This window comes from Pongo abelii, chromosome 8 (genome assembly GCF_028885655.2).
Source record: "Pongo abelii isolate AG06213 chromosome 8, NHGRI_mPonAbe1-v2.0_pri, whole genome shotgun sequence".
In the NCBI taxonomy this organism is placed as follows: Eukaryota; Metazoa; Chordata; class Mammalia; order Primates; family Hominidae; genus Pongo; species Pongo abelii.
In genome coordinates this window covers 94682088-94697997 of record NC_071993.2, presented here as the reverse complement: position 1 = coordinate 94697997, position 15910 = coordinate 94682088, and the positions used below count along the sequence as shown (strand labels likewise).

The window sequence follows — 15910 nt, the reverse complement described above, 5'->3', positions numbered from 1 at the left end:
TTATAAAAAGTTAAAATTCATCAAAACATATGCACACAAACCTTAAGACCAGACATAATACCACTTGTAGTCAAGATAAATGTAAACAAATGCAAAGATGCAGCATTAAATCATAGCTACATAATATTAACTGTAGTACATACTATACTACTGTTAAAATCTCATAGCTAACTTCTGTTGCTACTGCAGTGAACTCAAGGGTTGCAAGAATCTATTTAAAACACCGTGTGACACTAATCATCTCTGTATGATCAGCTCATCTCTCCAGTAAATTGTGTATTGCAATCAAAAGCTATCTCTCTCACGGCTCTTGTGTGTTTTTCTCTTTTTTTTTTTTTTTTTTTTTTGAGACAGAGTCTCGTTCTATCATCCAGGCTGGAGTACAGTAGCACGATCTCGGCTCACTGCAACCTCCGCCTTCTGGGATCAAGCGATTCTCCTGCCTCAGCCTCCCGATTAGCTGGGATTACAAGGCACATGCCACCATGCCTGGCTAATTTTTTTATTTTTAATAGAGACGGGGTTTCACCATGTTAGCCAGGATGGTCTCAATCTCCTGACCTCATGATCCGCCCGCCTTGGCCTCCCAAAGTGCTGGGATTACAGGCGTGAGCCACCGTGCCCGGCCCTCTTGTGTAGTTTTCACTGTGCTTAGTGCAATGCCGTAAACCTTAACACCATGAGACCCATATGAAGTGCCAATAGTAATGATGGAAGTGCTTTCAAGAAGTAGAGAGAAGTCATAGACATTATAAGAATAAAGTGACTTGCTTGATATGTACAGTAGATAGGTACAGCTGTAGCTGCTGGCCATTTCAGACAGATGCCTCATCTTGTAAACAGCAACATAAATGTATGGTGCCAATAAATACACTACAATATTGTAAATGTATTTTCTCTTCCTTATGATTTTCTTGATACATGTTCTTTTCTCTAGTTTACTTTATTGTTAAGAATATACTATATAATACATATACAAAATATGTGTTATTGCCTGTTTATGTTATGGGTTGGGCTTCTGGTCAACAGTGGGCTACATTATCAAACGGTCAACTGTATCCTTAACCTTTTTTCCTCAAATACAACTTTCAATTCTAGCTTTAGCTAAAAAACTTTAGCTAAACTAAAGAACTTCAGCCATCACTCTTTCAACTTCTTTATGTTCACAGACCAGGAGGTAGACCTCAGAAGTATATTTAGTGTTCCTCCTAATATTCCTTCCAACCCCCTTTCCTACAGCTTTGCCTATTTCAAACCCATATCACTCAATAACTCTTCTGGTATACACTTTTTAAACTCTTGACCACAACGATTTTAGCACTTTGTTCTCCCAACCTTTCTTTTTATCCTGACCAACACATCACCTTTGATGAACTCAGCTCCTGCTTTACTGGGAACCGTGAGGTCATCCAATATGAACACTCAAAATTCCCTTCTCCCATCTTAAAATCTCTTTTATGCTTGATGTCTCTTCGTGTTCAACAAGGTTCTATTTTGGGCAAGTGCTTTATTAATTATCTCCTATCTGGCATGTGCCTTTATTCTCTCCACTTGTCTCTAAATAATATGCTCAAGTAATCTTTATTCTTTATCCAAGGCTGGCAAACAACTGAAAGACCAAAAACCCACACTATCCCTAGATTCTGTATCTCTCTCAAACTATCAGCCTCCCTCTCTATAAATAGCAAATCTTGACACGCTCTTACTCCTTAATCCAGAGAAATTGATTATGAGGCTGATTTCTTTTTGGAGGGGAGGGGGGTGCCATGGTCTCACTCTGTCACCCAGGCTGGAGCACAGTAGTGCAATCTTGGCTCACTGCAACCTCTGCCTCCCAGGTTCAACCCCCTCAGCCTCCTGAGTAGCTAGGAGTACAGGTGCCTAACACCAAGCCCTGCTTGCTTGCTTGTTTATTTATTATTTATTAATTAAGTAGAAACGAGGGTTTTGCCATGTTCCCCAGGCTGGTCTCTACTCCCAGACTCAAGAAATCTGCCTTGGCCTCCCAAAGTGTTAGGATTACAGGGATGAGCCACCATGCCCAGCCAAGGCTGATTTCTTAATGGTCATTAATGCTTTCTCAACAACTAATTTCCTGTTGTTTTCACAATCCCATCCTGGCTGCTGGCTGATCTTTTTTTTTTTTTTTTTTTAAACATTTCACTGAAAACTTTTTATTGCCCTTTTGGGTAGAAATGAGAATTTATTTGCCAGGAAGGATGATCCCATCATACTTCTGCTGGAACCAGCGCATGGCCTCCTCTTTGCTGATTCTATTTGGCACCATTGAAGCCTGTCCTGCGCTTCTTACCTGCAATGATGAAACCTGGCTTTTCCAGCACCACATAGAAGTCCAGGCTGTAGACATCAATGCTTGGGTCATATCTGATACCCAGATCAATGTGTTCCTGGGTCCCAAAACCAAAGTTTCCAGTATCTGAGAAGTTATTTTTTCTTAACTCACGCTCCTGCACCTATAGATCATTCTCCAGGATTTCGTCTGCCTTGGCCCCTCGAACTGTGCAGCAAACAGTCTTTTCATTTCTTCTGTTGCCAAAGGGACTAACAGTATATCTAGCTTTGGAAAACACGTGGTTCTGACCTATAAGCTGCTCCAACGCCTTGGTTACTCAGGTCAGTCTGTCTCCACTTTCTCCTAAACAGATATTGAAGCAGAGCCTGCAGATGCAAAATTCTGCACGGGGTTATCCTTTTCACCTTGATCCTGCACCACGATGGAGAACAGGAAGAGCCTGGCTGATCTTTCTGCAATCATTCTGAAACTTTCCTGCTTCTGTCATAGGACTTACTCTCTTAAGGTTTCTTTCAACCCTTATTGGTTGTCTCTTCTCTTGTCCCTAAATATAGGCCTATCTCAAAAGAGTTTCCCCTCTGTCAATCCAATCCATTCCAGTGCTTTACCAATTTTACACAGTAACTCCAAAACTTATCTCCTTTAACATGACTTTATTCCCAACTGCCAGTGCAGAATTCCAACATCTGGCTGGAATTGCTACCTGGTAATCTCAGAAATACTTAAAACACACATTTCCAAAAACCGAAGCTTTTTAACGTGGAAAACCTCCTTTATTTCCATCAATGATATTCACTATTTTCTCCAGCACTCGATGGCCTTCTAATAACTAACACCACCACTGCTTATTGAGCCCATACTATATTCTTTGTATTGCTCTAAATGTCTTTAGAAATACATAATTTAATACTCATAAAACCATGTAAGGTAGGTACTATTGGTAAACCACTTTATAGATGAGGTGAAGTAATGGAACTAGATATAATCTTCATAAGTAATGGAACTAGATATAATCCCAGCACTCAAACTCCACAGCTTCTAGTCAACTACTATATGATCCTCCCATCTTCTTTCTGCTTGAGGAAGGAAACACAGCTGAGAGACAGCAGTAATATAATAGGGTTACAGAAAAGAGAAGTGAGGGAACTCCAGCACTATGGCAAAGGCCCAGGCAGCCGAGTGGAGCTAAGAGACACAGTCAGCATATTAACTACCTGGCACATACATACATGCATACACACTAATGGTACACAATCAAATGAGAGACAAATCATAGATTAAGTTCATTTAGTATACTCATCTTTGATTCCTACGCATATATTCAGTTGCCAAAATCCAGATCTTGATTCCAAAATACTACTCAAAATGTCAGTTTCAGTTTTCTGTGGCCTATTTCAGTTTCTTCCTGCAATTTTGCCACAGCCAACTGATTTATCACCCTTTATCCATTCTGTAATCTATCCTTTATACCACTCTCAGATTAATTTTTTAAAAGTTAAGATTAATCCAATTACCAATTAAATCAAAATGTTAAATGGTAATCTACCCAAATAAGAGCAATTTATCACACACTATAATTTAATCACAGCATAAAAATACAGCTCCAACCTCTTTTTCCACTCTTACCTCTCACAATTCGCTTGAATGTACTCTTACTTTGGCCAAATAGAAGTATTTAATTTTCCCTAAATTGTACCTTCTGGTTTTCTCTCTTTTTAAATATATGCTACCTTTATCAGATTAAGGTATAAGGGCTTACATAAGCAGCAACCTGTGAAGTCTTACATATTTTCTAACACCTGGTCCAATTTAGATAACATAATTACTTGATACTTCAAGGTTTGATAAGCAGCCACCTGAAATGCAATTTAAACCAGGTATTTCTTGAGGGCTCCTAGACATTTTCATTATTGCAGGGTCTATTCAGATTTTGTCTCTCCTCAAAGCATTTACAATGACATACTCACTGAAAATTGCCCACTTCTCATTGAAATTTCCAAAATGATTAGCACAGACCTGAATATAATTTTTAACATCACCTCCACACTTTAGTTTTATCTACTTTCTCGTACTTAATGTCTCACTTTTAGTTTCCCTCTTTTCTTTTATCCTTGACTGGCTTTTAAAAATATGTATTGATTTTATTGGCATTTTCATGCAATCAGTATTTAGATTTATTAGTTCAAATGCTTTACTGTTTCCTAATTCATTAACATTTTTGCCTTTATAAATCTCTACTTGTTATTAATCTTTATTTCTAATGTAAATTTACATTTCCTCATTGAATCAAAAATTATTTAAAACATGATTTTATATTTCCATATAAATTTAAATATTTTAAAAAATCTCCAGTTCTAATGAATTGTAATCAAGGAATGGGACTTATGTATTTTTATTTTTGAGTGAGATTTTGTTTCACAGTTGGTCTAATTAGTAAGACTGGTAATTGTTTCGTCAATGACAGAAAAAAAGAAATACATTTCATTATTTTATTATTCAAGCCACCTATATATATATACAGTTATGTGTTGCTTAAGAGAAACTGCATCTGGGTGATTTCATCACTGTATCATACAATATACTTACACAAGCCTAGATGGTATAGTTCACTACACACCCAGGCTATATGATACAGCTCCTATGCTACAAACTTGTACAGTAAGTTACTGTATTCAATATCATAGGCAACTGTAACACAATGGTATTTGTATATCTAAAAGACAGAAAAGGTTCAGTAAAAATGGTATAAAGGATATAAAAATAGTACACCTGTATAGGGCACTTACCACGAATGGAGCTTGCAGGATTGGAAGCTGCTCTGGGTTAGTCAGTGGGTGAGTGGTGAGTTAACATGAAGGCCTAGGATATTACTGTAAACTACTGTAGATTTTATAAACATGCTACTCTAAATCTGTTTAAAAATTTTTTCTTTCTTCAGTAAATTAACCTTAGCATTTTATAACTTTTTCACTTTATAAACATAAAAAAATTTAACTCTGACTCTTTTGTAACATTTACCTTAAAACAAAAACATATTACACAGGTACACAAAAACATTTTTCCTTTGTATCCTTATTCTGTAAGATTTTTTCTATTTTTAAATTTATTTTTATTTTTTTACTTTTTAAACTCTTGTTAAAAACTAATAAATACACACATACTTTAGCCTTGGCCTCTACAAGGTCAGGATCATCAATATCACTGTCTTCCACCTATACATCTTGTCCCACTGGAAGGTCTTAAGGGGCAATAACACCCATGGAGCTGCCATCTCCTATGACAATAATGCCTTTATCTGGAATACCTCCTGTAGGATCTGCCTAAGATTATTTTATAGTTAACATTTTTTAATAAGCAAAAGCACATGCTAAAATAATAGTACTGTAAACATGTAAACTAGTAACATATTCGTTTATCATTATAAAGTATTATGTGCCGAACATAACTGTGCTATACTTTTATACAACTGACAGTAAAGTTTGCTTACACCAGCATTACCACAAACATGTGAGTGATACATTGCATTGCAACGGCTTCAACATCACTAGGTGATAGAAACTTTTTAGCTCCATTATAATTTTATAGGACCATTGTCATATACCAGGTCAGGTGTTGACTCAAACATCATTATGTGGTACATGACTGTACCTTCTTACTTCGTGCCTTTTGAAGTACATTAAAGATTCCTCTCATTGCTTTGCTACCAATTAGTCTTCATTTCTTTTAGCTTTTGCTTAATACATTTTGATGTTATGTTTAGCACATTCGTTCATAACTGCTAAGTCTTTACCTGGAGTGTACCCTGTGTTAATGTAAAATGACATTTTTGATCCAGTTTAATGCTTTTTGCCTTAAATGCTACTCTGATACTGAGATTCTGTCATCTGCTTTTGAAATTGAAATTTGCCTGATGTATCTCTAATCCACCATTTATTTTTAACCTTAGTTGTTTTATGTAAATCTCTTGTGATTAATCTCTTAAAAAACAGACTTAAAAGTACAGATTATATCCATCTTTCAGACCTAAAATACTGCCATACTACTACCAGAACAGAATACTACTTTAATATCATAGCACAAGATATGTAATGTTTTGTTCATATTCTATGCATCAATATTTATCAATACTCCGATCATCTCCTAAGAAGATGAATCACGAATTCACAATCTACACTCCTCAGTTAAAAAAGTAATTTTCTATTTCAATAAACTTTCCACTGGCACTGCTAAACTTAGAAATAATGTAGATTTTTCAACATAATAGTGTTTGCTTGAAGCTCGGAAATCTATGTTTCAGGATGATCACAATAAGATTACTACAGGAAAGCAATTCAACAAAGGAAGAAATATGGCTATTATTACGATGACAACATAAAGCAGTAGTTATCGTATATTAAGGTACTTGCCAACATTTTATGTATCTTTAACACTACCACAACTTTATAAGATAGATATTATTGTCTCTATTTTAAGGATCAGAAAACAGTCCAACTGCAAATAATTATCTCATTCAAAACCAGTCTGGACCTCAATGTGAATATAAGGGTAAAACTTGTATTCAGCTGTCCTGGGTTTTACCAATAGCATGTATACAAACTATGTGATTTGAATGAAGTCACAACTTCATTGAGTTCTTATTTTTCCTGTCTATGAAGAATCTCTAAAGTTTAGGGTGTTACAGTATTTCACTTCTATGAAACTAATTATTGAGAATAAATGTGAAGCAGACAACTGATTTTTTTTCTCTTTCCAACATTCTTTCCCCTCCTTGATTTTTCTTTGGAAAACTATTATTATCCCTGTGTGGCAGGCTCTATACTTCAGCTTTAGATACATGCCCCAGAGAATTCCATTCCCTGGCCAGAATATTTGGTTCAGGAATAGGCATGTGCCTCAATCCAGGGAAATCAGAACTCACCCTACAAATTTCTGCTCAAATTGTAGCTCTCTTCTCATCACAGTTGCTAAAGTAGGTAGAATACAAACCTGAAGCTATTAGGAACTATATCTTGCCACTACTTGTGAAGGCCTGTTTGAAAATAACATATATACAGAAGAGAGAAAAGAGGAGGAGGGTAAGGGAGGGAGAGAGAATATGAGAGATACTCTTGAGATCTGTTGAGCACCTAGATCCAGGCCAGAGTTTTTAGGTTATGTAAGTCAAAAAATGTCTCCTTTTATTTAAGCTACTTTGAGTTGGGTTTTTCTTATTTAAAACTGAAAAAGTCCTCATATGTTATAAAGGAGTTGCTTTTTATTTTTCTAAGTTTCTATTTCTACTTTAGGATTCAAAATAATAAAGAAAAATAATTTGGACTGCAGAACATAGTTTCGTAGAAAAAAATACCAGGTTTGAGGTTAGAAGATGGGGTTTTTAGTTATTACACAAAGAGATTATATGACTTAGGACAGGTTGATCTTTGCAGATCTGTTTGTTTTGTGAAACAAGGTCTCGATCTGTTGCCTATCTGAAGTATAGAGCCTGCCACACAGGGAAGCTCTAGGCTAGAGTGCTGTGGTGTGATCATGACTCACTACAGCCTCAACCTCCCAGGCTGTGGCAATCCTCCACCTCAGCCTCCCAAGTAGCTGGAATTACAGGCACGTGACACCATGCCCAGCTATTTTTTAAATATTTTTTTGTAGAGACAGCTTCTCACTATGTTGCCCAAGCTGGTCCTGAACTCCTGGGCTCAAGCAATCTTCTCGCTTGAGTCTCCCAAAGTGCTGGGAATACAGGTATGAGCCACCGTGCCCAACCCTGCAAATCTGTTTTACCATCTATGTTAGAATGGGTTTGAATTAAATAATTGTTAAGATCCTTCAAGGTATGAAAGTTCTACAATTTTACTGAATTATATAACAGCCTTAAATAATGTGTATCATAGCAACACGGTTTGGCCCATGAAAATTCATATGTTAAGAAAAATAAGAATGCTACAGTGGAAGATTTTTAAAATGACAGTAATTATAGTTTGTTTTAAATAAAGAGGAAGTAAGAAAATTTCATTAGGTTATAACATGTAGAAATTTAGTAAACAGGCTAGAAAAAATAACCTGATTTAAGATTAGGTCATGAAAATTCATTCCCCAGAGAAACCAAAAATTTTCCTTGACACTTAAAGTTACAACTATTATTTCTAGAAGACTTGTCTTTATTAAGAATAAGCTCAATGAACTCATGTACACAGAGTTCCTAATATAGAGAAACTTTATCTCTAATAATTTATTTAAAAACAAAAAGAAAATTAAAAGCAGCTCAAACTTTTTTCCTAAAAGTTAACGAAAGAAAAAATAAGAGGCCAGGCACAGTGACTCATGCCTGTAATCTCAGGACTTTGGGAGGCCGAGGTGGGCGGATCACTTGAGGTCAAGAGTTCAAGACCAGCCTGGCCAACATAGCAAAACCCCATCTCTACTAAAAATACAAAAATTAGCCAGGCGTGGTGGCGGGCGCCTGTAATCCCAGCTACTCAGGAGGCTGAGGCAGGAGAATCACTTGAACTCGGGAGGTAGAGGTTGCAGTGAGCTGAGATGTTGCCACTGCACTCCAGCCTGGGCCATCGAGTGAGACTCTGTCTCAAAAAAAAAAAAAAGGGAAATAAATATGAATGTTTACTTTATGTGCCATCATTCTGGAACACAGTTGGGGGTATGCATGGGACAGGGAGAAGGCAAGGGAGAGGGAAACAGCAGTAGTGATTCTAAGTAACTTTGTCATGTAAAAGGAGTTTACCTCTTTAAACTCAAATTTTGGGAGTCCTTTCAAAAATACATACTAGCATTCTCAAGATGTTTTAACTCTTTCTTCATAGTTCAAACATGTGAGTTATCTAATACTGAAACTTAAGTGCAGATGCAGATAGTGTGGGGTACAGGCCTAGATGAGAACCAACCCTAGAAGTTGCCCTGCGGCATGCTTTCTTGGAAGAAAACAACCACCAACAGCTTACTTTTGAATAATCTTCACATGTTCATAAAGCAAAAGTGTCAAATATACAAATGAATGACTCCTAAGGATGTCTTCTTGTAAATTAGTGAATAAGACAGAAGGAGCCTTCCTTCCCTCAAGCGGTTACCTCACTCTCAGAACATTTTTCTTTATAGTAAGTATCAGTTGTCTGACTTCTCTGCAACACTCAAAACCCAAAGTATTATTTAGGCATTACTAACCTAATGCTTTATTTTATGGTCAACTTGTACCCACCACTCTGCCATCTAATTTGCACCATGTCTGCTGAGGATATGTCAAGACTCTGAGCCAGATTATTTTGAAGAGACCTCTGCAAAGTCTACAAATTCTTTACCAAAATATGACTGCCTCATCTCCCTTCAAAAAAGAAAGAGGGAAAAAAAGATTCTTCTTCTATATAAATGTCACTAGAACATAATTTTCTCCAGCTTCTTAATGTTTGTCTATAATTAAAATTTAAGGATATAAGCAAAATAGCATTAAAGATAATTCTAATAAAGTTAACCCCATACAAACTGAAAAGTAGATAAAATGTATGTATCTCCTATAATGGTGATTCACAATTACAAAAATGCAAATCCACAGGCTCAATCTACAAGTGAATACTGACAAGAAGAGAATAAACCTATTATGAGATATTCCAAGAATAAAACTACTTTAGATAATCAATTACATTTATTATAAGACAGTTACTCCTCAGGAAGAATTCCACAGTTGTATAACAACAGCTTTACCATGCTTAGCTAAGTTTTCTTATGATGAAATTAGTTATTCATAAAAGATTAAAAATTATTTCACTAGTATTCTAACCAACAGGCAAACAAGTGGTATCTTTGAAAGTTTTAAAACAATTACATTTCAAGTATTTTACATGAGCCTGCAGTATTATATTTCCAAGACCAACAACCTCAATCTGTCCAAATTCTCTTTAAGTCAGGAGTCATTAAATGCTTTAGCATTTGTAAGGAAGTATTTGTAAGGAAGGGTATAAGCTGAGGAGCCTTTCAAAATAAGACCAATTTTATCAGCATTTCATAACCTTGCAGGAAAGCCTGACCCTATACAGAGATTAATTATTTTGAACAGTCTCAAAATTATTCTGCAGTTCCAGGTTTTGTGGACTTGATAGTATACAAAGAAATTTAACGGTGTATCAGAGGACTCAAATTTTCCTCTGAATGCTAATATTAACTGGATAATATTAATCACAACACTTCCCCTTCCTGTGCCTGTTTGATCATCTATAAGAAACATTCCTGGAAGAAAAAAAAAAAAAACCTGCCATTGACTTTAATCCATATCTAGTTTTCTAATGCTGTTTCAACCTAAACACAAATGCTACTGTTCAGTAAAATATGGTCAACAGCATCTGCTCCTACTTTTTTTTTTTTGCCTTTTTAAATAAACACAGGGATAAAGAAGGTAAGAACACACGAGGATACTCCTTTAGATCCTGTGAATAATTCATCCGAAATATGGTCTAAGTATATTAATTAAGCATGAGCCAAGTATAGTAGATTTCAGTTATTTATTTTGACTCCAAGATACAAAAAGCGATCAACTTCAGCGAAATTACTTAACTCTGAGTCTTAATATTATGTAACAGCTAAATATAACAATTTTAATATCTACATTCTTAACACTGTATGTACAGATCTCCATTTTCTATTTACTATTAGCCCATCAATCGCTTTTCACTTGGGGGATATTCCAACCCATGCAAGGATGGAGAATATACGGCGACTAGAGCAGTTCTACTGATGAAGTAAATACTATTACATTTTACCACATGATACTATAAACTTTGCATTTTATTTTCATAACACTATTCTTGCTATCTTTCATTCTGGCCCTATTTCACAACACCCTACAGGACTTAAGATTTCATCAAATAGTCTCTCCTCACCTCTGAAGAGAAACAGAATTGATAGTATTACCAGACTGTAATGACTAGAATATCTTCCCACTGGCAAATTTAAAATATGTCCTTACTTTTTGATTATGGAACCTTCTCTTGGATTTAATTTGGACTGGAAACAGAAAATAAAATACAATGAAGTTTAAATATCCTTAGATTTTACTTTTATCCCTGAACATGATGACATGGACTATCCCAAGTCCTTCTTAAATGGCAAGTTCTCACCATCAGCAGAGCACAGCCAACTATTCTGAAGAAGCAGATACATCAGACTGGGTATGTATGCATATGTGTGTGGGTGGGAGTGTATAAGAAGGAGGAAAGAGGGAGAAAAAGAGACCACATGTGAGAGCACAGTTAAGTTGGAAAAGCCTAGACCATTACAAAAACTATTTGTTGCAATTAAAAATCATTGATTAAATCATCCTACTAGGATATTGATTGTAATGCTAAACAAACAAAAATGTCACACAGTTGAACAGTGAAGGCAAGTATCTTAGAAAGAGTCAAACATACTTGTAGCATGAAGAAGAATAAGACTGTTGCAATACCTCTATCAAATACTTTTATCCATTCCAAAAAAAACCCTGACATTAAAAAAATAATAATAAAGTAGGTTACAAAAAGATTGGAAGTATCACCTTTCCTCAGATATGATTTCTCAGTATAGCCGGCTACAAGTTTTCATCAAATGCAAGCATGGTGACACAATCAAGGAAACATTCCCATTTTGGAATCCTTTTTGGAAGCTTCAGAAAACATTAACACTTTCAAAATGGTAAAGTTTCTTTACCAAAAAACTTCTCCTGAAGAAATCTCAGTATTCTGTAGGCAGACAGTACAGCTTACTGCCAGACAACACATCTGATATTGGGGCACTGGTAAAGACAGAAGCTCTCCATGTCATGGTCACCCACTGCTCTCTTCATCAGTATGCACTAGGGTGCAAGACTGTCATCAATCCTGAAAGAAATCTTATCTCTTGTTGTGAAAGTATTCTACTGTTTCAAGTGCCAACCCTTGAATAATTCCCTGTGTAAGAAGATTTGTCATGAAAAATCTACTATTCTGAAAGTTGCCAGATTCATGAAAGCCAAGACTTTCAATCAAGAGCTTCTGGAGAGTTTTTGTCAAGAAATGGGAGCACTATGAAGTTCTTTGCCATATATAAGTTCACTGCTTTCAGAAGACAAATTCTACAGCCTGATACTGCTGTTTACAGGATAACATACACTCTTTTTAAAGAGTTTAACTCTTCAACCTTGAAAGTAAAATGTGGAGTCATAATCTTTTCCTTCCTAACACAGCATTAGTGATACAGATCTTGCCAAAAATGATCTCAGTAACTTGAAGGCAAAGAAAATGATGCAGCATGAATTTATCTGAAGAGTCTTGGAGAATTCTTATTTCTTGACACGTCTACTTTCATCAGGCAATAGAATCTACAGATTCCATTTACTATTTTTTCTTTTGTAAAATAGCATTTTCAGCACTTTTTACCAAAGTCAACACTGATTGGATATCAAAGATTATATAAAAGTTGCAAAGTCAAAGTCAAAGAGCATAGTTTCAACTTGTTATTTTAAAAGTTAAATGGCAGTCTTTTCATTAAAATTTAGTATTGAACAGAACTAAAGCTTAACTTTGGTTAATTTGTACCGCTTAGATTTATTCATTGCTCTCATGTAGTAGCCACTGGTTTTTGCATAAAAAAAAGTGACATAGTTTTCATGAAGGTTCTTTTACATTCTGTCTAAAAGAATATATTTCAATGTAATAAAAACTGTGCAAAATTTTATGTACACTATGCACATTTTTTGGGGGGAGACCATTTATACCTTCCATCAGACTTTAAAAGGAATGTAACACAATTTAAGACCCCCTGGCTTAAATCTAGTGTTCTGAGCCTCCACATTACAAAATTTTTCTATTTTATTACAAAAATTTTTTTACCTTTTTTTCCACAATGGGTAACATGTGCTAGTATGATATGAAAATGGTAGCGTGAACAGAAAAATGAAATGAATCAGTCATTTCTCATATAGAAATTGAGGCAAAATATCTGCTGCTCATCAACTCTGTTTTAAATTTCTACCATCGCTTTTGCTACTGCATTTTATTTTATTTTATTTTATTTTATTTTTTTTGAGATGGAGTCTCCCTCTATCACCAGGCTGGAGTGCAGTGGCACAGTCTCGGCTCGCTGCAACCTCCACCTCCCGGGTTCAAGCGATTCTCCTGCCTCAGCATCCTGAGTAGCTGGGATTACAGGTGCGTGCCACCACACCCAGCTAATTTTTGTATTTTTAGTAGAGATAAGGTTTCACCATGTTGGTTGGCCAGGATGGTCTCGATCTCTTGACCTTGTGATCCGCCCGCCTCGGCCTCCCAAAGTGCTGGGACTACAGGCGTGAGCCACTGTGCCCAGCCTGTATTTTTAATCAGTAAAAGCAATTGTTTCCCTGCAGATGATAATGGGATAAATCAAAGTAAAAATCTTTAGATCCTCAGCTCTATAATTCATGCCAGTGCTATCATTTCAAGGTGCAAACAATATGCAGAAATGTAAGGCAATCTACCATAATCTTCAACATTCACCAAAATTATGCACTAATGTAAGATTCAATTTTGTAAACTATCAACAATAAACAGTATTTCGGCATCCTTATATATAATGCAAAAGAAGTCACAAAGAGTAGGAAACAAGATATAAGAGAGGGGTAAAAGAACAAGGAATCGATGCAACTACACAGCTTTAAATGATTAATACGATCATTCTATTTCTGTTTTACAGCTGAATTAAGAAGAAATTAGCTTAACATGAAGGAGAACTCTCTAAATGAGTTTTTCTATCTATCTGGAGGGGCTTAGGCTTTGTCCTTCTTAGAGATGGAAAAATGTACAAAATCTCTTTGTATTAAATTTTAACATGTTTTGCCATACTTACCACCCAAAGAAATACATCAACAGCAAAATTAAATCACTGTAAAAGTTCTCCCAAGAGTTTTCTTTTTTCTTTCAGATGTACTATAAGAATTAAATTTGTCACTGATTTTTCAATATAGTCCTTAGTTTTCTGATCAAAGAATTGAGAATCTTCTATTAATCTAACTACATTTATGAATATTCTTATAAAAGAATAATTTTTATGTATTATAAAATTTCACACTTTACTAGGTAATATTTTATCCAAAGGCATTCTATGCTCAAACAAGCTTCAGAAATATAAAGCTTATTTTTGATTAGTATGCTTTTTAAAAATGTTATTTTAGAAAAATTTTGTGAGACCAAATCTGCAATACAGTTAATGAGTAACATGTGCTAGTATGACATGAAAATAGTAGCGTGAACAGAAAAATGAAATGAATCAGTCATTTCTCATATAGAAATTGAGGCAGCAACTGATTTAAAAATTTAGAAGAAATAAGGATTAGCAACTATCTTTAAAACCTGTTTTCCAGGGACTGAGGGTGGGGAGGAAGGAACACAAGATGAACAAGATCTGAAGCTCTACTGGACAGCATAGTGACTATAGTTAATAATAACATTGTATAATTGAAAACTGTAGCTTGTGGATCTTAAATGCTTTCACCCTGGGGGGAGAAGAATAATTATGCGAGGTGATGAATATGTTAAGTAGTTTGACTGTAGTAATCATTTCACAATGTATATATACATACATCAAAACATCATATTATACATTGTATTTATAATTTTTACTTGTCAATTCCACCTCAATAAAACTGAAGGAAAAAAAGAAACCCAAAATCTGTTTTCCAATAAATTCTCAGATCCAGGAAGAGGAAAGGAAAAACATCAAAAAATAACTTACCTTTTTGTCTCTGGTCCTTACTTCCCCATAGAAATCTAGGGCCTCTTGTGCCTTTAAAAATTTGCCCCGATGTAATAAATATGCACAAATCATTACACCAGTTCGTCCCTTTCCAGCTTTACAGTGAATTGCTGCAACATGATTGTCATCTTCACTTAGCCATTGGTCAAGATCTTCACAAAAGGGTTTGATAAGTTCTAGCTGTGGTGGGTTATGGTCTTCAAAAGGATATTGTGCAACTGTGGTAAAAAGATAACCTCAGAATAAGAAAAAAAAACTCCTGAATTTTTCATTAACAAGTAGGTAACTTTAGAAATGTTGCATACAAACTTAACAGGTATTTAAAAGAAACACTGGATTCCAAAGAAAAATAATGTATTGCTTAACTTTCTAATTGTTAAATAGAAAATAGTCTCTTGATAAGTCTTAAATATAATCATTAAGGAAGCCAGGTATTATTTTCCCCCATTTTATTCAGGAGGATATATTCTGGGAATTTACACTATACGGACTGGTAGCATAGGTCACATATTAGAGGTAGAGCTAAACCCAAAATGAAATGTCACATGGACATTTCGTCAGGACTGTCAATGCAAAAGGAATAATACTATTTATAGTATTTATTTCATCATCACAAAACATATTCCAAAGACAGAATAGATTACTAATAGGATAAACTATGGAAAGAACTATATATTACATTTCATAAAATAAAAATGCTAAGTGTGTTATTTAAAGGTGGTCTTGCAAATGTTAGTGTTGTATACACATGTAATCATTAGGGAAGCCAAGTATTATTTTCCTCCATTTTCTGCAGGAGAATACATTCTGGGAATCTACGCTCAATGGACTGTAGCATAGGTCACATACCAG

General features: G+C 35.3%; 1 protein-coding gene and 1 pseudogene across 3 annotated transcripts in view; both read right to left on the bottom strand.

Moving 5' to 3' along the window:
• PTEN (phosphatase and tensin homolog) overlaps nt 1-15910 on the bottom strand; it is a 104322-nt gene that overhangs the window by 20200 nt on the left and 68212 nt on the right. For all 3 annotated transcript variants that reach the window (XM_054521400.2, NM_001131483.1, XM_054521399.2), the window contains 1 exon segment: nt 15038-15276. In XM_054521400.2, coding sequence (XP_054377375.1) covers nt 15038-15276 — 239 coding nt within the window.
• On the bottom strand, nt 2159-15031 carry LOC129048302 (large ribosomal subunit protein uL5-like; annotated as a pseudogene).